At 41.3% G+C, this 27,969-nt stretch overlaps 1 protein-coding gene across 3 annotated transcripts in view; it reads right to left on the bottom strand.

Moving 5' to 3' along the window:
- Positions 1 to 27,969, bottom strand: part of klhdc8b (kelch domain containing 8B) — a 74,467-nt gene that overhangs the window by 37,261 nt on the left and 9,237 nt on the right. For 2 of the 3 annotated variants that reach the window (XR_007488238.2, XM_049753037.2), the window contains exons 2-3: positions 15,781 to 16,211; positions 14,698 to 15,131 (exon numbers count right to left, since the gene is read on the bottom strand). Coding sequence is in view for 2 of the 3 variants with exons in the window: in XM_049753037.2 (XP_049608994.1) it covers positions 14,698 to 15,088 (391 nt within the window). In the remaining variant the exon portion in view is untranslated. The remainder of the gene's footprint in view (positions 1 to 14,697; positions 15,132 to 15,780; positions 16,212 to 27,969) is intronic. The other variant, XM_049753038.2, reaches the window with a different exon arrangement.

Here is a 27,969-nt window from a genome sequence, read left to right as displayed (position 1 = left end):
GTTTTTTGTCATGTTGACAAAATTACATGCCAGAGCACCAGTTTCTCGGAGGACATCAAATTATCAATGCACAGCCAGACAAAAACACAACAAAACATCTTCATTTACTTACTACAAATGATGTGTTGTGGCAACATGACAATTCTCTCGACACCTCTAAGAAAGCTGACTTTTAACTCCCAAGGCTAAAAATAAATAAATACAATCACGGGCTGAATAAGTAATCATTATATGCAATTCCCATAGACACGTGTTACATGGAGTCTGCTGAGTAGGCTGTTGAGAAATAAATTGTGTAAATTCAGAGGGCTCATTTAAAGAAAATCACTCCACAGCACTGTCAAAATGTCTTTTTTTTTTTGCTGAAGGCATAAATCAAATACTTTTATTTGTAGCTGAAAGCATTGAAAGTGCAGAAAATATTCTAAATGCGCTTTTTCTAAGCTTCAATGAATATCTTATGTTTCATTTTATACACCGTATATCATTTTGCTGTGTGAGGGCCCACTTTTGAAATACATCCAATAATACTACTTTCCAGATAAATAGTTGAAAAGTACTGATTGTGTGCAAGCATTCTTCATAACAAAACTCCTTTGGAGGCACAATGACAGATCTTATAATACGCAAAATAAGAAAGATAAAACTACCCAGGTGTCCTGCTTACCAAACAATACCATTATCTTAATTGCATGCTTATCTGAATGTTTTCAATTTTTTTTTTATTTTTTTTATTGAACTGTATGTTAAAAATGACTTTGGCAATTCTGCTCTTTGGCTAATGAGATGAACCCAACAGGAACACCAGAAACAAGTTTGAGGATGTCTTTCAATCCATTCACTAAAATCATTTGCTCACAAACATGGAACACTAACATCCAGGCATCCATTTTCGTACCACTCATCCAATTACTCTAAGTGTTACCAGAAAACGGGAGTCTAGGCCATTTGACTTCATCAAATGTCAATCACAACACTAAAACAAACCATTCCCCGACGAGTAATTTCAAGTCTTCATGAAATTTCCATGCATCTATTTGTTATACCGCCTATCAGGGTTTGAACCTACTAATCAGCTAGAGGACGTATTGACTTTGCCACTCCACAATGACCGTAATAACTTGAGGTCGACTAACTGCCACTTATATTTTGGAAATCTCATTGAAATTAAGAGACTGTTACACAGCACAGCATACTCCGGTGGTGCCTCACACGCACGGAAATATTTGACTCAAAATGACACTCTCAAATATAACAAGCAAGTGAGTGTAGGACTCTTCTCCATCATCAGGCTGCCAGTGCAAGGTGAGAAGAGATGCTGTGCTTGGAGCCCCTCAGGCTCTCATAGACAGTCACTTTTAATAAACTACATAATATACTAATCTAAAGATATGTTTTTTCTTTTACATTTTTTTTCTTATACGTTTCTCATATTCTATAGCCTGATGGTCCCCACTGGGCCTGGCCGCACAGAGGGACGAACCAAAAAATGTGTCAGCAGGAAGAATGAGTGAGAGACAGTGTTAAGAGTTGACATTGCGATGTTTCTTTTCTTTTTTTGTTTATCTTTATTTTTTCCACATAGCAAGTTGAGACATTCAATCATGGGTAGTGAAGCCTATCCCTGCTGACTTTGGCTCAGAGGCATGAGATAAATTGGACTGGTCGCCAAGAGTCAAAGCCAAGAGTCGAGGATGTTTGGACACCTTATGGAAAGAAGCCTGAATTCTAAATTCAAATCCAAAATGTGGTGTGAGCAACAATCATAACCATTCAACCTGCAAGCTTAAACTCAAAACAGTATAAATTTGGACGTTATTGTTAAAACAAAATTTACAGCTCCTGAAAAATACCATGGATGTTCAAGCAAACGTTTATCAGAACTGGACAGTATTTCATCATTTAAAAAAAGAGAAAACTTGTCATTTGGAGTCCACCTGACATGGCAGCCTTTATCAGAACGGCCGCCTCTCACTTTCAGATTTCTCACTTGTACGTTGCCCATTTAGACCGAAGCACAAATGCACCTCAGCCAATGTTGCAGCGCAAATCTAAGAATAGGAAGCGATCAATAATGAATCAAGCTGTTGCAGAGCTCAGCTGCCACCAAGTGCTCCACTATCCATGTAAATCATTTTTAACATGGATGTAATGAGCAACAGGGGCTGCAAAGAGAGAGCAATGCAGCTGTCAAGATGTTACCATTTTTCCTCAGCACACCTGAGCCACATCACACAATGTCAAAATACTTTTTTTTCTGGTTGGCACTTTGTTGCAGCATGCACTGGTGCACCAGCCTATGAATAAACATTCTATTCTGGCGGCTCGATTTCCTTCTCTTTGGTGTCACATCTCATCTTAAAATGAATGGTATCATTACCTTTACACGCCCTTGTGCATTTACCCTTCCCACTCTTGCCTGCAGCATTATTTGGTGATATCTAGCAAACAGGAGAAGGTAAAGCTACTGATAAGGAAATGAGATACGTGTATTCCATGGACAGTATATGCTTGCCTACATTTCATACCACCATTTATAATGAATCCAAACCTGTGACGTTACACATGCTATGTAGGTGCAGTTTATGAATAGCGACGTCTTCAGGGACCAGAGTTTGGCGCTTTCATTATTTCTGTATGCCACATATGTCTTTCTATCTGTATTCCTGCATAGAGGGTGTCTCATTAATGCACAAGACAGAGGGGAATGGAACTTTGTTATAAGGCTCGTGAGTCTCTGGTCTTGGTAGATGGCAGGATGATGAGGAGGAGGGAAAGAAAGAGGCAGTTAGAGATTTAGACAGACAGAGCTGGGTGTTACTCATACATCCACACAGACAATCCAGAAATTGACACCCTGATTAAACAGTGCATCTTTGAGTCCCTCCTCGATCGTAATGGTGGCAGTTTACATTCCACCACGCAGGTTAAAAAAAAGGAAAGGTGGAAAGTGTTTGTGTTAAAATTCCTAATTAGGTGGAATAAATCAATTTATCAATTCACCTTTCTCTGCAAAATCCTTATTTTATCTATAACAATTTGGATTTTTCAAAATGGTTCTCTCTTCCACGTAAAAAGGACGTTTCCCCTTACCCGTCTTTAGATCTAAAAATATTGTAGAAATCCAATCCAAAATGCATTCGTGTGTACACAGAAAAATCAGAAAAGAAATATCTGTCTTCTGTCAAAGCACCAACCTTTGACATAAGCCTTAAATATTCAGTTTGATCCAAATATGCATTACATTTCTGTACATAAGCATGTATGATCCTCCACTCGTAAGTATGAACTGAACTCTGAAGATCTATCACGTCCTGTTCCATTTATCCTCTCATGTATCACATTTTATTTGCAAATTCTTCCCCAGCCATAAGCCTTAACCATGCACTAAAAGTCGTATCTCGCATCCCAAACATTCAGAAAAAGTAAGTAGGTGAGTATTATTTACACATTAATGGAAACCACAAAACATCTCGCCTCAAGCTTGTCATACAATTCCAACTGGGGTAGCCATCCACAATTTACAAGGATTATGTGTGATTGAGACGTCAACCCTTTTCTCCACAGGTCCAATTTCCTGAAAAGGGTTAGATTTTTGCACCTGATGTAAATTTGGATATATAGTTTCATCTATTTTTTTGTGAAAAGACTGAAATGATGGATTGATCAAAGTGCAACCTACATCGACCCCACTAATGTACTTTTTGCAACCAGCTTTAAAGATGTCAAGGAAGAATCCGGAATGGTATTGATAATGTCAAAAGACCTCAGATATTTCACATACTTTTACAACTTTTCATCGAAAGCGCTATCGTGCCCAAACCACCATGAATTGTTCAATTCATGCGCAAGACATGACCTGACCTCCGTGCGAAACAATCACATTGCTTTGGTCTGTCTGTGGTAATTTATCTATGTGAGTGTCATATATGGATCTTTGCCTGCTTTACGGTGCATTTAATTTTGTTCTGCCAGCAGTGAATGTGCATGGGTGCGAGCGGGTGAAATTAATCACACATCCTAAAAGTCAGGTAGCCAGAACATCGCAGCTGTTTATCTTCATACGCTAAGCTCCCATGTTCCTAAACAAACACTGTAATAATCTCAAGCGCTCAAATGAAGTGAGCTTGTGTTTGAGAGAATTATAACGCAAAGCCGTATGCGGAATGCATAATGCTGCGCGGTGATGATAGAAAAAGGAAAAAGACAGAGTGAGTCGAGCAGGACTATGGACAAGCTCAGTCAAACAAGTGGGAAAAACGGGAAGTAGCGACAGGCACACCTTGACTTTATTTATTGGTGTTTTGGGAATTTCTACAGGTTGAGTGGCAGCACACTGAGTGCTCAGTGACTGCGTAAAATGGCAAAAGGTAAAGCAGTGGGCTGTGTGATCAGATATGACATGTGTAGAGGAGGTAAGGGAAAGGGTGATGAGATGAGAGCAGTCTGGACGATATCAGAAAGAAACATGTCAAAGGCAGGCCAAGGAAAAACAGCCATGGTGTGGCTCACAGATGCCTTGATATGATGATGAAAAAGAACATTTTCAAACGATTATGCATGATTAGCAATTATGATGACCACAGCATTTTAACAGGTATTTAACGTTCCTTTGAAATTCAGAGCCTGGGGCAATCATGCCATCATATTCATAGCAAATTATATACTTAATATACTGCATACAGTAGAGTGGAACCTCAAATTTCAAATTTAACTGGTTTCCTCTGCCTGTTTGTTACTTGAAAGGTTCGTAACTTGAGGTCATGTTTCCCATTGAAATATATAAATGCAATTAATTCATTCCAGCCCCCCAAAATAAGTTACAAATACATGTTTTTAAATAGAGTGTGGTTAGGGATAAATGCAATAACATAAAAACAAGTAAAAACAGACTATAAAAAAAGTATGTCAATTTAATGTATAAAGGTTGAACTTCTGCTTTGCAACATGTGGGGATGGATATGTGAATATATTACTTCTACAAAAATTTCCTTCCCAATAGGAATTATTTGTTAAAAGAGATTACAAGCGGTTACACAGTGTTTTGATTTCATTTATTGTTTTTTTGAAGATTTAAAAGTTATACATTTTAGAGCCTTAATTCCAATTCCGTGAAAGTATGGTATGTTTGCTCACAGTTATCATCAGAATATGAAGTGGGTCCATGCCTAATCATAATTACAGTAATCACAATTTCTGAATTGACAAATCTGCCATGACCATAGTTCGCTTATGAGACTTCATGTTCACGGGGGATACACAGGACCGACCTTCAGTTGCCTTCAATTGCAGAGCACATTTCAACACTCAACTATCCACACTAACGGACAATTTATTGTCCTGAAAGTGAGAGGAAGCTGGACTAGCTTGAGGAGGAAGGACCAGCATGCTCCACACTGGAGAGCGGAAACTTGGATCAAACCCCAAACCTCATTATTGTGAAGCAGACCTGCTAATCATTTTTCCACCGTGCTGCAGACATTGTGTACATAAAATGGCAATGTGCATTAGCACAATGTCACAAAAAGGTATCTCTTTTTTTGGACTCACGTCACAAGAGCCCAGAGGGCTCAGAAAAGATTCAAAGCAGTTCCACAGATCTACTGGTTAGAAAGTGCAAATTGTTGACTTGCCTCAGGTGCTGGCAGCCCACACTGCGCTATACTGCTATGATTCATTAGCTAAGGTCTTAAAAGTGAGCAGGTTCAGCAGGTCAGAAATAACAACGGTATCATTAGGGAAGCTATACCTCAACTCTGGTTTGTCTGCAAGTGCATGGCTTTTTCATGAGTCATACATGATTTTTTGTTGTTACAGGCGCCTGCAATGTTACTGCTGACCATCAAGGGTCCACAATTTTTTTTTTTTCTTTTCATTATTAGTTAATACAAATCACAAACTGTCTATTGGATGGGAAGTTGTAATGTGCCAATGCAGCAAAATGGTACAGAGTGTGACTACCTGTCCGCTGCGTTTTCCCCCTCTCAGACACTGCATGCACCCCTCGCTGCCACACTCTTCAACACACACCTCACCCGCACTCTGGTTTTTGTTGCCTCTCTAGTCTCGTCTCAATTCATCACCGTAAGCTGCTCTTATTCTCACCTCCTCTGCTGTATCAGAGAAAAGGGGGAAACCTCAACCTAACTCCCGCAGGATGCAAGCGGTGCTGTCATGTCGCTCTCATGCACATGCGCTCACACACCCACACACAAGCCCTGCAGGGAATGTCAAGTGACTTGCTGGATGAAAACCCAGTATAACATTTGAATTCACGAGCTGCAGCAGCGGTGTATGCCCTGCTGCAACATTGTGTACTCTGAATAGTCAGTAAAATGTCTCATGGATGTACCACGGCACAATTTCAAATCTTGCCAACAACTTTTTGCTCATGCATGCTTGACAGTGATGATAAACTGGGTGACCCACGGTGTTTCTGAACCACCATTTTTCACACTGATACCAGAATGAGTACTCAACCATACCAAGTAACAGTAAACAACTGATTAGAATTTATCTCAGTCTGACCCCCCCCCTCTTTTTTCAAAAGAAACTGGTTGATACGATAAACCACCAATAGAACATCGGCCATCTCGTGACTGTTCCCCGTGTACATTAGTTTTATGCTGACATGTTGACTGCATAGTGCTGATTTATAAAGGAGAATGATGAAAATCAGTCAACATCGCCCCAAGTGAATTCATATCTCATTTGAATAAATAGGACACATAAATGGATGACACGTGTTGGTATCCACTAAGCTTCCGTCGCAGCGGGTGGGCTCAGGGAATTGCCCCAGCGGTGTACTTGGCTAATGACAAAGTCACACGGAGCTCTGTGCAGGAGCCCTGCACCTACATCAGCCGAAGTAACCGCTTACCATTCTCAGGGATCTTCCTACCCCAGAAGCAAACTGTACTAAGAAATTCAAATTACAAAAGGGCAGCGGTCTTCTGTTGCGATATGCTGTGTTTTACAAATGATCCGATTAGTCAACTAATAGCAGCTGCTTTCTGTGACATGTCGACTACACTGTGCAACATTAAGCTATTTTATTCAAGCGACAACAACAAAAATGAAATGAAAAATGATTATTGGTGCTTCGCTACCCTCCCTGAAGGACATTTACACCTCCCATGTCGCCCGCAAGGCAACCTCGATTGCCAGAGATGTGAGTCACCCGGCTCACTCTTTGTTTGACCTTCTGCCCTCTGGGAAGAGGTACAGGAGCCTGCGCTCCCGCACCACCAGAATCGCCAACAGCTTCTTTCTCCAGGCTGTTAGGGCCCTGAACTCGCTACCCCCTTCTGCGTAGCGTGCGGCACTGTTGCGCTATTTTCGGGAATGTCTGCTGTACGCGCACTTGCTCCTTTTTTTTCTGCTCCTCCTATTTATTTATTTATTTATTTATTTATTTATTTATTTATTTATTTATTATTTATTGTTGTGTTATTTATTCATTATTTATTCAGCACGCTTTTGTTATACTTGTTTACTTGTTTGTCTGTTGTGCGCCATGTCTTGTCACCGTGGGATAGGGGGGGAACGAAATTTCGGTTTCTTTGTGTGTCTTTGGCATGTGGAGAAATTGACAATAAAGCTGACTTTGACTATGACTTTGACTTTGAAACCTGAATTCGAAATGTGTGTGCTTGTTTGTGTTTGCGTATGTGTGTGTGTGGGCATGCGTGCGCATCTGTGGACATTTGTGTGTTTGTGGTGGGGGGGTATAAGCTCCGCCCACCAACCGAGCCTCCTGCAACCCCCTTGCCACCCCAAGTAAAAGTGTGTAGAACCGCCACTGTACAGTATTTTGAAAAAAAAAAATCTAGCCGCATTCCGTCCACAGTCTGATTACATGCCAAACAAGTACAGCTTTTATTGGCTCACTAAAGGGAATCACAGTTGAAAGAACATTTAAGCTCATTAATGGATTTTCACTTTTCAAAAATGATGTGGCTCTTTATCCACTTATGATTATTATCAATCAATTCGGCTTTCTCAAGACTTTGCAGAAACAAGCCAGTATCAACAAAGTTTATGGAGAAAGAATAAAAATTAACAACCATGGTTATCCACACAGATTCATAATCTTGTTATAATACTAAGTGATACTTGTTCTTATCTTTCCTGCGTGCCATACTTCTACAAACCTCCTATACGTCTCATGTTTTTCCGAGCGGATCATTTATACTTTAGGACTCCGTGACCTCTGAATAGCTTATGCGCTTTAACTGCATCCCATGTTGCTGTAGAGTATTTATGCTCATGAAAAATGTATTATCTGCAATTACAAATGTTCTTTCAGTAGTCACCCAGACAACCATCGATTCTAGCTAAATAAAGTAATAGATTGGAGTTTGTTTTGTAAGAAAATGTACAAGTGAATCACTTGAATCACAAAAGCAATGCACCCACCCATGCTACAACATAATTTACTTGTACGTATAGCTTCTTCTTCTTCTGTCGTATGACTTCGGACTTGCAGCTCTGTTGAGGCGAGCGTCCAGATCAATCAGACCTTGTTTGGCATTCGGTGGCCAGTGTTTGGGGCAACTGCTGCTCTACTGTCTGGACTGGGTCCCCACACTCGCAGTAGGCACTATCTGCGAGTCCCCACCTCTTCATTGCAGCTCCATAGCGTCCAACGCCGGTCCTCAGGCGGTTGAGGGTTGTCCACTGTTTCCGGGGCAAGTCCTGGCCAGAGAAGTCTGTGGGGTCATTGATGTAGTGGTGCAGCCTAGATGGTTCTGCTGACTTACACTGTTCTCTCCATTTGGTCTTGACCCAGGTGGCCTTGGAAGTGTCAGCTGTTGTTGTGCTGAGCAGCTCATGGGCTTGGATGGCAAAGGGGCATCATGACTTTTAGGCGCACGCGTCGTGGTGTCTCTGTGACGATCTTATGGAGCAAGTGGGATTCTCGTCTCGTCTGATGTTAGCCGGGGCGATGCCTGCGAGGACGGGCAGTTGGTTTACTGGGGTGGCTCGCAGGCACCCCGAGACAGTCCGCAGGGTGCTGTGGAGGGCGACATCCAACTTCTTGACATGGGGGCTACGGCACCAGGCCGAGGCACAGTAGTCGGCAGCTGAGAACACCAGGGCCAGCGTGGACATGTGCAGTGTTTTCGTTGTGGCTCCCCAGGTGGTGCCGGCTAAGCGGCGCATAAGGGCGGCACGGGCACTTGTCTTCGCCGTGGCACTGTCCAGGTGTTGTTTTAATATTAGTGTTCTGTCAAGCTTCACACCGAGGTAGGTGGAAACGGGCTGATTCATCAATACGTATAGCTAAAAAAAGACAATATCTACAAAACATAAAATCATTCCAAAGTAATTTGGCTTGAGGGAGACTATACAGCAATACAGACTCATAATTTACTAACAGACTTATATAAGAGTATGTATAATATCGTGTATTAACGATTGAACATTGTATTCTCTTCTATGCACTGTCAACACTGAGTATCCAAATAACCAATAAAAACGGGGTTGAAAATAAGTACCAAATAAAATAAGTACCAAAGCTTCCATTACAACTGCTAACAAGCCTCTAATAAGAGCTGGTCGTGGTGCTTTTTATGAAATAGCTTCTGGATCTAAAAATGACAACCCGATATACATGGTTGTCATAAGAAATTAAAAATTCTCAAGAAGCGGAACTCTAAAATTGCAATACCGCAATGCTTCTTTTTGTTACATGCATATTTTTCATTGTTATGTGACTGAACCTTCAGCCTTTGAGATAGACAGTTCAAAAACGACAGCATAGCATTCACTGTGATCATAATTTGAATATGTGGGCATTTCAATATGTGTGCGTGCGTGTGTGTGTGTGCGTGCGTGAGCAGCTCTGTCATGCATATGCATGACCTTACTGCAGCAACAGAAGCAGCAGTGAGAGGATCATTTAATCGTTCCAACACACTGATCCACCAGGGCTCCTCCATTATCCATCTGATTAGCTTCTCAAAGTTCAATGCGCACACACGCAAAATCATATACAGTATTGTGATTGGCCTATATTGTTTCTGTGATATTTGATGCGAATTTCATTCATAAATCATATATACCGCTATACTTTCCTCAGCTCCATTTCTACGGTTGAAAATGAACAGAGTGGTTGAGATGAGTTAAGGAAATATAATACATATGTAGTATATAGTATGGCCAATTAGACGGATGAATGTTTAATAGAAAGTCCTAGTCTAGTTTCATTACTGTGGGGGTTAGTTATAGGCTTTCTCCCCACACCAAACTGGAAAATCTTTCAACCAGACACAATGACTTCAGTCCACATACAAATCTTCACTGGTCAAGCAAATGCCAATGCAAATGTGGTGCAATAACTCCAGAACTTCCCCTTGTAGAATTAATAAAGTACAATAAAACCCCTGGACACCTGAATTTACATAAAGGACGTTAAAAATGTTCCGCGCCTCCATTGTTGAGGCGGCCGACCGGAGCTGTGGCCGTAAGGTCGTTGGTGCCTGTCGTGGCGGCAATCCCCGAACCCGCTGGTGGACACCGGCGGTAAGGGATGCCGTCAAGCTGAAGAAGGAGTCCTATCGGGCCGTTTTGGCCTGCGGGACTCCGGAGGCAGCTGACAGGTACCGGATGGCCAAGCGGAACGCGGCTTCGGCGGTTGCTGGGGCAAAAACCCGGGCGTGGGAGGAGTTTGGTGAGGCCATGGAGAATGACTTTCGGACGGCTTCGAGGAAATTCTGGTCCACCATCCGGCGTCTCAGGAGGGGGAAGCAGTGCAACGTCAACACTGTTTACAGTGGGGATGGCGTGCTGCTGACCTCGACTCGGGACGTCGTGAGTCGGTGGGGAGAATACTTCGAAGACCTCCTCAATTCCACCCACACGCCTTCCATTGAGGAAGCAGGGCCTGGAGACTCTGAGGCGGATTCTCCAATCTCTGGGGTCGAAGTCACTGAGGTAGTTAAAAAAACTCCTCGGTGGCAAGGCCCCGGGGGTGGATGAGATCCGCCCGGTGTTCTTAAAGGCTCTGGATGTTGTGGGGCTGTCATGGCTGACACGCCTCTACAACGTTGCGTGGACATCGGGGACAGTGCCTCTGGATTGGCAGACTGGGGTGGTGGTTCCCCTAGTTTAAGAAGGGGGACCGGAGGGTGTGTTCCAATTACAGGGGAATCACACTCCTCAGCCTCCCTGGTAAGGTCTATTCAGGGGTGCTGGAGCGGAGGGTCCGTCGGGAGGTCGAACCTCGGATTCAGGAGGAACAGTGTGGCTTTCGTCCTGGCCGTGGAACAGTGGACCAGCTCTACACCCTCGGCAGGATCCTCGAGGGTGCATGGGAGTTCGCCCAACCAGTCCACATGTGTTTTGTGGACTTGGAGAAGGCGTTCGACCGTGTCCCTCGGGAGGTTCTGTGGAGGGTGCTTCGGGAGTACGGGGTGCCGAGCCAACTGATAAGGGCGGTTCGGTCCCTGTATCACTGATGCCAGAGTCTGGTCCGCATTTCCGGCAGTAAGTCGGATTCGTTCCCAGTGAGGGTTGGACTCCGCCAAGGCTGCCCTTTGTCACCGATTCTGTTCATAATTTTTATGGACAGAATTTCTAGGCGCAGCCGAGGCGTTGAGGGGGTCCGGTTTGGGGACCTCAGCATCGCGTCTCTGCTTTTTGCAGATGACGTGGTGCTGTTGGCTTCTTCAGGCCGTGATCTCCAGCTCTCGCTGGAACGGTTCGCAGCCGAGTGTGAAGCGGTCGGGATGAGGGTCAGCACCTCCAAATCCATGGTCCTCGATCGGAAAAGGGTGGAATGCCCTCTCCGGATTGGGGATGAGATCCTGCCCCAAGTGGAGGAGTTCAAGTATCTTGGAGTCTTGTTCACGAGTGAGGGGAGGATGGAGCGCGAGATCGACAGGCGGATCGGTGCAGCGTCGGCAGTAATGCGGACCCTGTACCGGTCCGTTGTGGTGAAGAGAGAGCTGAGCCAAAAGGCAAAGCTCTCAATTTACCGGTCGATTTACGCTCCTACCCTCACCTATGGTCACGAGCTATGGGTCGTGACCGAAAGAACGAGATCCCGGATACAAGCGGCCGAAATGAGTTTTCTCCGCAGGATGTCCGGGCTCTCCCTTAGCGCTAGGGTGAGGAGCTCGGTCATCCGGGAGAGACTCGGAGTCGCTACTCCTCCACGTTGAGAGGAGCCAGATGAGGTGGCTCGAGCATCTTATCAGGATGCCTCCTGGACGCCTCCCTGGGGAGGTGTTCCGGGCAAGTCCCACCGGTAGGAGACCCCGGGGACGACCAAGGACGCGCTGGAGAGACTATGTCTCTCAGCTGGCCTGGGAACGCCTTGGGATCCCCCGGGATGAGCTGGATGAAGTGGCCGGGGAGAGGGAAGTCTGGGAGTCCCTCCTAAAGCTGCTGCCCCCGCGACCCGACCCCGGATAAGCGGAAGAAGATGGATGGATGGATGGATGGATGGACGTTAAAAATAATTTGTCATTTTTCCTTCAGACAGAGGTTATTAATTTTATGTATGGGACGTAAATGCATACGAGTTTTGAGTTTAGTGCCGTGTATATCGGAACGCAAGCACTCTTTCTCCACAATAAGCTGGAGTTCACTGTGTACTGTACATATAGTACAGTTGTGCTACAATTATGTACTATAAATAGTAATATTCAAATATATTGTGCATGTTTTCAAAAAGTCCAAAGCTAATCTTTGTTTGATGGTTTACTTTGTGACATGCCAGATGAATGGCGACAAATTTGGCCAACACAATCCCTTCCTACAAATGCAAACACGCTGACAGCTTGGCAGGACCAGTAGGAGGATGAAACCACCAGAGGCTCTACTACTCCATGTGTAGGCGTTGTCTTAGCTCATCCGAGCACACACCATGTAAACATGACGACTGGAAAGCAAAAATCTTCTACGGCTCTTCTCGCTCTGGTCACAACACTGCGCACCTCGCTACCCCAACAGATTTATGCTTTTTACACATAACATTAATGGGTTTTAGCGTTTTGCTTTCACCGAATTATGCCGGCAGCCAATTTAAAAAAAACTGATGACTGCGTTAGTTCCGGGTTTTATTTCTCCAGAAAGCCAACAGTGGGTGGTGGATATTCTATTCTTGATTGTGTCGCAGTCAAACATAGAACCTCAAGCATGAGCTGTTGATGTGAAGAAATGTGACAGCCACCATTTGAAGGAATGTCTTGACTGCAGGGCAGTGTAACTTTCACACACTGTGTATACGTGTGTATGTGTAAGACGTGGGAAACAGGCCCTTGAGGACCCAAGCTTGACATAAACCTGAATTAAACAATGTAAAATGAAACTAAATCATTTCACGTCTCTCTTGTTCTTGACAGTGTCATAGCTCCAATTACATTACCTTCTCCCCACCGATGTCGTGTAAACAGTTTATTCTTTCTTTCCTCCCACTCGACTGTCACATGGACAACTTCCTATATGCTAATTCAGAGACACACACACACACGCACACACACAGACACGCACACGAACATGAGCTGAGATGGTCTGCTCAAGTCTGAGGAAAGAATAGAAGCATCACTATGTTTACTCATCTACTGTGGACTGTTTGACAACTTTTCTACATTTACACCGTGCTGATGCGCAAGCAAACACACAAGCACTCACACACACACAAGCACACAGACACACACAAGCACACAGACACACAGGCACACAGGCACACAGACACACAGACACACAGACACACACACGCACAAAGAAATATCCTGTATTTACTGTATAAGTTCACCAACAAATTCCTACATCGAATGTATCAAATGTATTCACAAATACAACCTCAGGAGTTTTGTGCAATTTGCATTGAGCCTGAATCTTAGTTAACCGGTCGCCTTTTGACTTGTGAGTGGACATTGATTTCTGCACCACTCAGTTTTAATTACACTTGAGCAGACTCCACTCCAGGGATGCTGGAGAAGGTTTCTCAGTCAATCAACCAAGCATCTTTGCCCCACATAAAAAACGATCTAATTAAGTCTAAAGGTTCACAGAAAGGACTTTTGGTCTGCTGCTTTTTTCCGTTGTTGGTCTTGTGTCATGACAAATTTGCATCAACATATTCTTTATGAGTCCGAATTACTCTTTTTTGTTACATGATATCTTTTCATTTATTTATATAGAAGGGAGACGTATGGCTTGAGTGGTTAGCATATCTAAATTTAAAAAAACATTTTTTGCCCTCCAAAGATTTCTATGATTAAGGTTCTGTTTGAACAATTATCATATTATCATAAATTATTAGAGTTAAATCTGTACACAATTGATAATTATCTACAATAGATATAGCTAATAGGTTATTTTATCACATTTTATATACCACTGTGAATTAATTATAGATGAGATGTACTGTGCACTGGATTTCTTTGTTGATTATGTTTATGCTTCTGTTAACATTGGTCACACTGTTTTATTAGCAATTAAAAAGTTTTGATAAAATGTAATGATACTCAGCTAATGTCTTAAAAGTGGCATAAAATACAAAGAAACTTCCATCTAAATAACAATCCCATCTCAGTGCAACAATGCAAGCTGAGGCGATTGTTTTCTTAAAAGCATTTATTATTTATTTAGCATTATTTTCTTAAAAGCACCCAAAAGTAAAGCCAACCAGCAAAGTTTTATCTCAACTTGTATTCTCTCCGCTTAGTGTAGCATTATGTGTACCTTTCTGCACTGTGGTGGTGCCCATGGACGGCTGCCCCAGGCTAGCTTTCGGTTCCCATTTCCCCTCATCTGGGTGGAAAACTTCCACTGATGCCAGCGGGGTCTGTTGCTGATTCATTCCTCCCAAGACCATGACCTGCCCCCCCAGCGCCACGGCCGCGGCACCCGCTCGTGCTGTGGGCAGAGGTGGCAGCTGGCTCCATGTCTGGCTCTCCACATCAAGCACCTCCACGCTGTCCAGGGGCATGCCGGTCTCACTGCAGCCCCCCAGCACGTAGAGCAGGCCTTCGTGGTAGATGGGGGTGCAGTAGACTCTGCGCTGGGACATGGGGGGGAACTTCTCCCAGTGCAAGGACTTGACAGGACTCACTGCCATCTCCTGCACAGGCATGTCTCCGAGACTGATAAGAGGCGGGACACCATCACACACCGAGCTGAAGTGAGGAAGGATGGAGGAGAGAGTGTGAAACGGTGGGAAGTACAACTGAAAATTGTAATGTAATTCTTTGAACAGTATATTGCTCAATTTTGCTAACTTTACATTTAATTCCATCCTTCTAAAATGGATGGCTGGATGAAAACCTAACTTATTTGAGCAATTGCTTGTAACGATAGTCGTGTTTGCCAACCTTTGCTCAAGCAAAGCATATTGTCGGCCACATGACACAATTGGCTAAGCCATGAACACGTGTTTGTATTTTTCTATTGATATTGTCACAAAAACTTCAACTAGATGGGAGGAAGAAGACCCAATAAAAATACCAATGTGTGTTTTAAATATTGTTCATTTTCACCAAACATTTAAATATGATTGGGTCAACGATATGGTTTAAATTACAACAATGACACACCACAAAATAAAAAAAAGAATATATGATCAGGGCTCTATACGATTTTTTTTTTTTTTTTTTAATCGCTGAACAAGATAATCAAATGAACAGTAATAATAAAAACATAACAATATTAGTTTGGCATGGGTTAAAAGCAAAAGCACGCAGGCATCCAGGAGAGGAAGTGTAGGACAGAAGAGGTGGAAGTGGAAGGTATAAGAAAGTAGGGGATAAAAAAAACTGTGAATCTCACCTCTCTTCCAGATGTCACGTCCACCCCTATATAAATATTTTATTCCTACGGCTGTTGGTTTGTGAGCAGCAAAGCCATCTGCCCTTCACAAATTGTTTCACCCCTTTTCTCTGGCTGTGTCTTTCCCTCAGTGTGTCTTGCAAGGAGCTTATTTGGACTTGAATATATCCTTCAAGGAGGGTGTCTTCAGGTTTAACGACTAATCCCACAAAACCTCAAGCAGCAACCAATCTCAAAAAAAAGAAATCAGGAGGGGTCATAGTTTAAAATAAAAACTTCACAAGAGCAAATAAAAAGTTCCCCGGACGTCCAAAAAGGCTTCTCCTGCCTTAATTAGGCAACGTCTCCATTTCCTGGAGGAATATCGTCTGACTCATAAGAGAGCACACGCACGCTAGAGCTTTGGAGAAGGTCCCTCGATGAGGGCCAACCTGCAAGAACACACAGAAACATGGTTTGGAATGATGAGTCACAGGATAAAAAATTGTCTAAAATGAGGAGGAAAAACATCAGAAGTCTGCATAAAAAGACAGTGGGCATGTTTTTACTGGATGCAGTTTTTATTCAAATGACCTCAAGACATCCTACACTGTTGATCACCCCCCCTCCCCCGATGCAGTTACTAGGGCAACGTATGAACCATTGTTTGAGTGCTGTATTTGGGGCCACCTGAGACATTTACATAATTCAGCTGAGATGTGTTTAAAAACAATTCGGCAACATGTATCACAGACGATGTTGTTTAACAAATCAAATTGGAAAGATGGATGATGGGACCGGTTTTGACAACATGAGTGAATTACAATATTCCTTTTTTATGCTTTCAACATGTTCTTACGTCTCATTGCATGAGGGAGGTTTGCGTGTTTATCTTCCATTCATTTTGAAACTTCTGTTTGAGTGTTGTTAACATATTGCTTGACTCACTGCATGTTACACCGCTACCCACCACCAATTCGGAGTTCACGACAAAGGCATACGTGAAAATTACAATAAGCGGCTGTGTTATTGGTTGATGTTGTGGTGCACACAATGTTTCATCTTTAAAAGAAAGATATTACAAGTTGTCAAATGTTGAAAAGATACAGAGCAGAAAAAGCACAAATCCTGCTTCCCCTGTGGTGCTCACGTAGCAGTCTAGTCAATTTGTATTGTGGGCATGACTTTGTGGAAGTTGGAAGAATTAAATGAATGTCTCCTAATTCAGTGTTAGCACAGGTGCAGTGGGAGCTAGGCTCTTGACTCTTGTGTCTCGTTAGACGATTAAACACTGTTACTCTGATAGTCAGTTGGCTTGAAGAAGAGAGATAGCTATGTTATGCTCGGGGTTAACTTTGGTTTATACAACCAAAGTACTATTTGAAATTCAAACGTTTTCTACAATAAAATGATAGGCTGGCATGTTAATCGATAAACAGTCGAAGACTTTTTGAAGGCAAAGAAATGGCCAAGTCAGTAATGAGCTCGTCAACGGAACTATGTTTCTCAACATGTATTGAAGCAATGCACATATTTAGGGGAGGCGTGATTCAGTGGTAGAATGGTCGTCTCCCAACCAAGAGGTTGAGGGTTTGATCGCCAGTCATTGTGACCATGTCGAATTATCCTTGAGCAAGACGCTGAACCCCAAATTGTCACAAGTGACCACACACTGGATTGTTTGTCACTCAACATTCTAAACATCATGATCATATTTTAAAATGTGTCACTAGTCCAAATATTAACCCCCGGAAACAAAATCTAATAGCATGTATGCGTGAAGTCTGCATGTTACAGACTACTCATGTGATTTCCTTAACTTTAGCTCCTAAAATGACGGTTTATTCAATGCATGTTTTTTTCTTATAAAATTATGAACATCATGACATCATTTATTTGAACTTTTTTGGCACACACAATTTACAGCATTGTAACACTATTGTTATTTTGTTTCCGACAGGCCAAAAACTCCCTTGTACTTCTGACTTTGTACCGTATTTAGACTACCAAGAGACCCAAAAGTAAAATTGCACAGTTTTCAGACCGATAATGATCTCTTGGAGTGCTCCGTCTGCCACCAGCCCTCTCTGATCTTTCTGGCAACCATGAAAGAGATCTTTCTGAATAGGAAGCACGCATCCCTGAAAAGGCAATGTACACACACTTATATTCACAAAAAGGAGCTTAGAGATTTAGAAAAGAGGTCGAGCTATTTTGAGGTGCCCGTGAACCTTTCCGGAACTAAATTTAATAGCGGTAATGAAAGCTTCCGGCTGAATAGCTGCACAACAGGAAGCGAAGGAACAAATGAAAAATGCTAAAAATGATTATTGGAGTTCCCAGCATGAAGTGCCGCCTTGTAGATCACAGGTGGCCTTACCCATTCTATGGACTCGCTGCCTGTCTCATTGCATTTTCTTCGAAAGAATCAATACAAGGAGAAAAACGCATCATGACTAAGAGGCAAACAGGACAAAATGTTAAGTTCACAAACATGGATTTGACTGCATATGCCATACCAAACTCATCAATTTACTTATCAACACGTTCAAAACAGAAATACCAAATTAGAGAAACGTTAAAATGCTTTGCAATGCAGTTGTTTCACTCCTGAAAATGAATAGCCAACCTAGACAAGCTTAAAAGGACTACCGTAATTTTCGGACTATAAATTGCGTTTTCTTTTTTTTTTTTTCCATAGTTTGGGTGGGGGGGCGACTTATACTCAAGAGTGACTTATATATATGTTTTTTTTCACATATTTTTACTTGATCATTAACACATCACTTACAAGTATAGTTGACCACTTCACATGTTATTTTTAGTATAGTTGATCACTTCACATGCTTTTATATCTTTATCTTGAACATATTCAAAACATAAAAAATAGAGCAAAATAAAGCAATTAACACTTTAAAGCGCCATATCCAAGTCCACTGTCTGCTGTATGCACACTTGCTCCATTTTTGCTCCTCTTATATTTATTATGTTATTTGTTTATTTATTATTTATTCATCACTCTTCATTGTTTGTGCCTTCTTGGGGTTTTTTTGGTGTTGTTTACTTGTATGCATATTGTGTACTATGTCTTGTCACCGTGGGATAGTGGGAACGTAATTTCGATCTCTTTGTGTGTCTTGGCATATGAAGAAATCGATGAAATTGATGAAACAACCAAATAAAGAAAACAAAAAAAACTACATCTGGAAAAAAAAATATTTTCAGACGAAACTGGATGAGGGCGCTCTAAATGGGAAGGGCTTAAGAAAAATGGCACCAAAAAGAAATTCATATTTTGCAGGTAGAAAACTTCAAGTTGTAAAATATGCAGCCGAAAACAGTAATCGAGCAGCAGAAAGAAAGTTTGGAGAACCGTGATGTACCAAAGCATTACTGTAATTTGAATTTCAAGTGACGTCAGGCGGATGTTTACATAAAGGACAACCGTACCCATGTACGTACTACCGGCATCATTAGCGGCTTTGTTTCTAAGTGACACGGAGGACGCAGTGATTGAAGGAATTAAGGATTTGGAGTGACATAGAAGGTTTGAAAAACTATTATGACTTTTACGGACGCCCGGTCCTACTCTACTGAGCTCTCGTTCACCTCCATGGATCGAAGTCGGGGGCCGGCGCTCGGCCGGGTGGCTGTCCGCGGACGGTGCATGGGGCTCGGACATGGCTTTTACGCACGCCCGGTCCTATTGTATGGAGCTCTCTTCCACATCGGTGGCTGGAAGTCCACGCCGCCACACGCTTGGAAGTTTGTTTTGTTAAATAAAAAGCGGTTTACCAAACCCACGTCTTTTCTTGTACTTTGTTAACGCTACAATATAGTTATATAGTAGATCTATGGAATAACGACGAGGCTGACGTCAGGACGCACGCGCGGCGTTGTTGACAAAGGACGAGGAATTTGATCGATGGATTTAGTGATTTAAAGTGCACAGATGGTTTGATGATATTGCTTATATAATAGTTATTTGAAATATAATTTATATATCGTTATAAGGGCCTGTGGAATATTTTGAAGTGCAAACGCCGTCAGCCGCGCGCACCCATTGTTGACAAAGAACGATCGATGGATTTAATGAATTGGAGCGACACCAATGGTTTTATAAACGTGTTATTTATGTAATAGTTCTCTTTAATAACTCTATATGTTACGTCAGGCCCATTCTCAGGTCTTCGTTTGTGTTTGTCACGTTAGCATACCTATCGTTTAGCCTGTTGTTGCTATCGTATCGAACGATAGATGGATTTAATGAATTGGAGTGACACAGATGGTTTTATAAACATGTTATTTATGTAATAGTTGTCTTTAATAACCCTATATGTTACGTCAGGTCTATTCTCAGCTCTTTGTGTTTGTCACGTTAGCATACCTATCGTTTAGCCTGTTGTTGCTATCGTTTAGCCTGTTGTTGCTCATTCATGACTGTTCTTGGTGTGGGATTTTGTCGAATAAATTGCCCCCCAAAATGCGACTTATACTCCGGAGCGACTTATATATGTTTTTTTCACTTTTTGGGGCATTTTATGGCTGGTGCGACTTATACTCCGGAGCGACTTATAGTCCGAAAATTACGGTATATAAGCCAAATGGATGCCATCTGCTGCTTTTTCCTGCATCTGGCCAAACAGTTGAAAGATGGGTTCAGTCTCATACGTGGAGAAGAACGAATGCACCCTTCCTGCCCTCCTTTCTCCGTGTCCTAACATATGTGCTAATCAGCATAATGAGGATCACAGCTGACATGCAGCGTCTGGGTCTGTCTCGTCAGGTGCCAGGCAGGCTTGCGCGGCGTGTTGGCGGCGCTCGTAGTGCCAGTAAAATGCCACCTTCACTCAGGAGGCGGCACCGTGAAGGCAGGCACTCAGAAATACACAAGCTTGCACGAATGATGGATTACATTATTGAGTCATGCACTACTTGGGTCAGCGGTGTCAAACTTGTTGATATCGAGAGTCACATTTACTTGTGGTCGTAATGTATACGATTGGGGTGTAATGGTACACCAAAAATAATGGATTGGTACATGAAGTTAACAGTTTGGACACAGTAGGGAACAAAATGCAAAATAAAATTCTTGTGTTTTGTGAAAAGAAGAAAACATTCGATGGCATTTAAAATAAAAATCTAAAGAGCTCAGGAGTTGGCAATTTAAAAAGAAAAAAGGTCATATTTGAATAGTCATGAGAGTGGAAAAAGAACAACAGCTATCTCCGGCTCATTCCTGTGCCTCTACTTTGATATCAAAGAAAAAAAAACACACATGAGGAAAAATAATCTATGAGCGACAGAAGCTGCGAATTACATGTCAAATTTGTTGCTTACTCGTGTATCTAGGGGATACACCTCTGCAGCCTTGCCCAGAGAAGCACCTCATTCATAATGGAATGTTACTATAACTCTAAATATTAACAGTTAGATTTTTTATTTATTTATTTATTTATTTATTTATTTATTTATTTATTTATTTTTTTTGAGAGGCTGCAGCGATTGTCACAGTGAGTGTTTCCACAAATGCAGAGACTTGACGGCCACCTCGCAAGTCACATTTTGTTTCTCTGATTGTTTTTTTTTTCCTGTGTGATTGTTTTTTTATATATCAAATGAGAGAAGCGCAACAATAACTATTTGGTCAGTCTGAATTATCATCCTATAAGAAAGTAACAATAGCTTTGGCAAATTGAAGAGCCTCAACGCGTATACTGCACTACATTATTTTTAATGCTGTAATGATATTCCCATTGCCGTGACGCCATTTCAATTGAGTTAACAAGTTTGCCGTTTTGCCAAAAGCTTGCCTCTTTAGCAAGGACGTCCACTAGACTAAAACTGAGCTATGTTGTCTGTTTAAGAGCCGTGTGATTAGAGCGAGAGGCAGTTTACTGTTTGTAACATAGCAAATATGTTCTGTGTGGGAACCCTAATTATCTCCCCATCATTTTGCATAATTGCCCCTGTTTGATTACTATCATTTTTATGGATAATGAATTTTGAAAAGAAGTCAAGGGGAAAAAATTGCAAGCTTTCAGAGGCCAAATGTTTAATTGGTCACTCTGGAGAATGCATTGGTGCCTAACAGGGATAAAGTATTGTAAAAGCTCCAAAGTCGAACACCATTTATTATCATTATTATTATTATTATGGTTATTTTTATTGTTATTGATGATAATACTAGTAGTTGTTGTGTCCGTCTTTAGCTTTAACACATCCGGCTCTGGCCTCCCTGCGTCGAGTTTGCATGTTCTCCTCCAGGTACATCCCAAGACAGCATAGAAAATGGATGCGTGGATCATAACAATAACTTACATTTATTCATCAGCTTTTATTTTGACAACAAACATGCACACCTTGACAAATGAAGCCATAGTGTGTAACCTAGTGTTTTAAAATGTGATTGTTTCATATTAATTTCATATACACACTCGCGCACATGAACAAAACACAAGGAGACATTGCAGACATCAACCTGGGTGGATGAGTGTGGAATGGAGCCAACTTTCCCATCAGAAGATTAAGTGGGATGCATGCAGTGGACAGTTTGGACGTTCCTAGCTGCCAACGTTGACTTTTACACCAACAAGAGAGCTTTGAAGCAAGGAGGCCATATGCGGAAGTGATAATGTCAATTTATGATCTATTATCTTCTCAGTTTTATCAGCCGTAAGAGCAATCATTTTCATCTATGCATCTGTTTTCTGTAGCACTTGTTCTCATTAGGTTTTCTGGTGAGCCGGAGTCAATCCTAGTTGAGTGCAGGCCAGATGCGGGGCTTGGACTGGTTGCAAGCCAATCGCAGAGCACATACTGTATATTATTCAACGACATCAAACTTCTCAAACAATGACATTCCTTGTATCAGTTCCGAAATTTGGGAATTTTATCCTGCAAGATCAGCACGGTTTCATCTCAGTTTATATTCACATTATGCTGGAATCATGTTTGCATGATACACTGTGACATTGACATGTTTGTGTATGGTGTAAAGAATGTTATTGTTGTGTTCAGTGCTTGCACCAACACACTAAAATGACCACTTTTGTGTTCATTGTAAAATCATCTTGATTGACTAAGTTTGTTAAAACTAGCAAATCCACATTTGAATGTCTTAAAAATAAAAAATAAAATGAAGGTTAAGATGGGGCTAAGTAAAATTCCAGACTTTCATCCAATTTCGATGCTATGATCTGCTCTAAATGGGCAATTGATGAAAAAAAAAACCCCTCTAATATGACCGAGTTAAAATATTTTTTGCAAATAAAAGTGGGCCACCATTCCTCCATATTATGTGGAAGACTCATCACCTGTTATCACAAACGATTCATTTCAGTTATTGCTGCCAAGAGTGGTAATAAACACTTATTAGGTCCAGGAGGAAATCACTTTTTCACATGGGGTCAAAAAGCTTTGGATTTTACTCCCTAAATAAATAAAGCCATAATTTAGAAACAAGCAGGTATTTGGAAAGAATTCACAGAGCTCCACTTGACAATGTGAATGTGAAGAAAGTGTTTTTGGATTTTTTTGGGCAAGTTAAAAAAAAAGTTAGTTTCTGTCACAGTGTACTTGCGGTGGTACAAATAGCTTATAAACAAAACTCTGGTTCCCGTGATGTCACATATCTGATCCAATACAACATACTTTGTTTGTGAGACTTTTATTAAATTCGGGATAACGTTATACTGTAGATATAGTCATCAAAGGTCAGAATCAGCAAATCATTGTCCAAATCTTTCCTCTTCCATAGAACAACAGCTGTTAATTTTCAAGTGAATGGCCTCTTGATTTTCCAATTTCCCAGGGGACACGTCGATCTTCATTTAAACACTCCCGGTTCGTAGCATACTACTACTAATTTGCTAACTGTGATTCCGCCAGTGAAACATCCCTGGCCCTCGAGATATTATGCAGGAAATAAAGTATGTGGATGAATAACATCCATCTTCTGTGTGTGTGAAACGCTTAATGCTGCTATAAAGTAAAATTCTCAAATTAAAGCGGTAAAATAAATGCAGAGTTGGAATTATGCAGAAATGACATGATTTAGGAGAAAATCACCATTTGCAGGCGATGTTTGACGAATGAGCAATTAAGTGGCAAAAAATAACCGTTTGGAGTGCACAGCAAACAATCCAGCTTTGTAGCGAATTACTATTTTCGAATGATTGCTTCTACATTTGCGCGCACGTGTGTGTGCGCATGTGTGCGTGTGTGTGCGTGTGTGTATGCCAGAGTTGGCTGCTTGCCACATGCCTGCCATTTAGAATTGTGTGCTTTATCTTGACTTTGCCAGAGGCGCAGCAATGCATCCATTCACGGTAACTGTGTCCTTTGATGGTTTCGTTTGAATGCTGCCACCACAAAATTCACACGAGTTCAGGGGAACATGACGCTCCCATAGGTACTTGTAAAAACCTGGCAAAATATGGCTGACAAATCAAATAGCAAGGCAGCTGTAAATACAGACCAACACCGGTTAGATTAGATGTGAAGTCTTTTGACATGGAGCCTCCAATTTTCGATACAATAAGCCAATGGTTTTACTAATGTTTGTGTCCATCAATGTTGAGCAGTGGCCTTAACACTATCAGAAGAAGGGGAAAAAAAATTCGAATACTTGTTGCTTGAGTTGTGAACAGTATTTTAAGTGTTAAGTGACACCACATATCTACCAGATCCCCAATCACCCATTCTATAGTTATGCATCTATTTTACATTCTACTCAGTATAAAAACACATAGACTCACGTAGACTGCAAGTAGAACAAAAAAAAAGTAGTATCGGATAACCAACCAGTCGGCTGAGATGCCCTGCTGCTGGTTGCTAAGCAACCATTACATGCTGAGGCTGCGATGGTACTGAAGCTGCGGTGGTAAAGAGGGCACGCAGCTTTGACCAGCTGAGGGGATCTTTTTAAAATTGGGTTGTGGCCCTAATTAACACCCTCATAAAGTATTCAACGTAAGCTTGTGACCCTACTAATCAAGCATGATTATAAGTTTAGAGCCATCAAAAAGCCCACACAAAAAGCCCGATATAGCCCCCACTTGTAAACAAAACTTTGTTCAGTTTTCCTAATTGAGATTTACTTGGGACACACTACAATAGTAGCATGCAAATCTGTCAACAATAGTATCACATGACAATACCCTATTTAAAGACAACCATCAACAATGCACCAAAACATTTCCGAACAGACTTTATAATATGTACATTGACAATAACAAAATGGTTCCTAACTAATGAAGCCTTAACTTAACTCTCATCATTCCTTTATCATCCTCAACTTCCTCCTTACTTCTCGTCAATTTTTCCCCTTCAAAATTAAAACAATGATTAAAATAAGTCCTAAAAGGGCAGGTAGAAAAATATTTGGTTGACACTATACAAGCAATTAAAAAAGTTCACAATAGGTTTCCTTTTTAAAGTCTCTAAAGAATCTAAATTTCAAGCAAACCACCTCCTGTCATTTTTTAAAATAACATTGCCTCAGATGCCATCTAGGAAGTCACCTCTGCCAGCGTAAATATATTTTACCATCCGCTTTAATTTTTTTTCACTACCCTCCCAGACCTTCTGTTTGTTTATTTTTGCTTTCATCATCTACACTCCCTTGTGGGTTTTTTCCATTTTTTAAATTTCGTCTTGCCTCCCATCTATTTAAGGAAGAACACTGCTAGGAAGCTGCTGAGCCATGTGGGGAAAACGTAGCTGAATGTCCCCATATGGCCTTTTTGTGGCTCATGCCGCAGTTGGGCACTATAAAGCAACATAGCCAGATGTACTGTGACAGATTGGGTTTGAGTGAGGGCAAGAATAAGAAAGACCAAGTATTTACACTCTAAAAGGAGGTGAATCAAAGGTCGGAATACATACTTTAAGTGAGGCATCATTTTCGTGTATCTTGCTGTATCCACAAATACTTTTATATTGAACTAACACTGTGAAAAAATATGACAAGATGATGCACACGCACCACATGCATGGTCAGCTTTACGCATACCACAGTTCAAATTCTGGAGTTGTACAATCTAAACTGCCATGGCTGCCACAGATTGCACCCTGTACTCTCATACGTATGGCTCGAAGTACTTTTACATGACAAGATGCCATCTTTCCAATAAAATAATAAATGTTTACTGTGAAGTAAAGATAAATGAATGTACTGTCTCCATGGCGACAGCTGTGGCTAGGCAGAGAGCTACTACACTCGACTGCATGTAATTGTTATTTTTCCTCCTCATTTCATCTGTATTGGTCTGTATCGGGTGGACCAGAATTGACTAATTCGAATGTAAATAGACTGAATTAACAAACAAAAAAAAAACATATAGTGCAAGTAAAGGAGCATAATGCCTCATCCAGTGTGCAGGCATACATACTACATGAGGAAAATAAAGTGAGCATGTATAAAATAATTTAATTCAGAAGCTAAGAAGTCACTCATGAATTCTGCCCCCCTTGAGTATTTTTGATTGACTGAATATATTTGTTTTACTGCACTTAATTCTTATCCCATACCATATCTTCACTTTTGAATGCTGCTGCCAGAAAGCTATTCATCTAACAATATTTTATCGCACCGCCACTGTACCCGTGAGACATAGTAGTTTAGTTAATATTTTGACTTTCGTCGAACTGGACGAGGCAGCCATAATTCTTCCACTAAATCTTGCTGACTTTTATGAATTTATGGTGAGCTGCCTCTTCTTTTCTCAGTCATTTATGGCACTTCAAGCCATAAGTCCTGATTGACTCCGTCATGAATAACATCACTTTTCACAATTCATACTACAACTCATCTTTTTTCCATCACTCCGAAGCTTTGATGTTGCATTGTGACCTACTTGGTTGTTTTCTCTGCTTGTTAAGCAAATCTATATTTTATTTCACATTGGCATTATTTGTCATGTCTTTTTCTGAGAGAACGCCCGTAAGCTCCTTTGCTCTCTAGTCCCCCAGCATAAATGCTCAAATGAAAGTAAAAGTGTCCACTGGCTTAGTAGGTCATGTGTGTGTTTGACCTGTGACACGTGACCGTGATTTTGCTATGGATTAAAAGTTGGATTGATTTGTGGAATTACAAAATGAACAGATGCAGTCAGAACACTGCAGTCTTATGTAGCCTGTCATGTACAGTGCAGCTAGTATGTTAATGCGTTGTGTGTGACATCTGCCAACGTGCATTCTCTTCAGCCCCAACTAATAAATTGTGCGTTCGTTGAGGGTCCAATTCAAGTATTTAACTTATGTATACGTAATATCTGTTTGTTTCATAGTTCAAGCCAACCACACACAAAAAAGTGCTGCTGATGACATGGCGTACAATACAAATATCAAGGAATATCGTGATAAGTAACAAATGGCTCATTTGTTATCTTAAGAACCTTTGATCGCTTGATTGGTTATATTACTTACTCAACATGGCTAAACAATGCGGTATGATTCTTGCAGCATTTTGATGAAAACGTGACAAACAGCTGGAAGTATTATAAATTTTGCATAAGTGGCATAAAAATTATATAGATGAGCGACTTTTTTTGTAAGGGTGCAACATTTCGGGAGCATTATCATTTCAAAAGGAAAAAAACTCATAGTTGTAGGAGGAGAAATAGTGGGGATCATAATCAAAAAGGAATTCGTAGTATTAAAGGCACCTAGACAGTGCAAGCCTCCTCCTCTGGCTTTGCGCACACAAATCAATGGCAGCCCTGAGCCAAGAGTGACAAATAATGTGATTGTTTCTTATTAGTTTAAGAAGACAGGGTGATGAATTTACTGTACACAATTGCATCACGATGGAAGATTCTCGTGACTTTAAATCTCAGCTCTGATCTTTCCGTGTGCAGTTTGCATGTTCTCCTGTGAGTTCCTTTGTTTTCTGACTATATTAAAAAACACGAATGTTCACAGGGGATCCTGACTTGGTAATTTAGCACCAAACTTTGTAATGCATTTTGGACATTCTATATTTTTGTTCTGCTGCAAACTGTTTCAGACATGATACATGACAATGTGTTGGGACTTTGTTAGGTTGATAAATGGTTTGCCAGCCTTGATGGCGATGGATGACACCGGTCATGATCACAAGAGGTTATGCACAGTCAGTTGCTGGTCGACAAGTTTGTTGAGATGCATGTAATAGTTGTGAACAAACCATTTCATATTTTTCAATTGGATCCGACAATTTCGACGGTG

The sequence above is a fragment of the Syngnathus scovelli genome, chromosome 2 (genome assembly GCF_024217435.2).
Source record: "Syngnathus scovelli strain Florida chromosome 2, RoL_Ssco_1.2, whole genome shotgun sequence".
NCBI lineage: Eukaryota > Metazoa > Chordata > Actinopteri > Syngnathiformes > Syngnathidae > Syngnathus > Syngnathus scovelli.
Note: the sequence above shows the minus strand (reverse complement) of the source record. Positions and strands in the feature narration are given on the sequence as shown.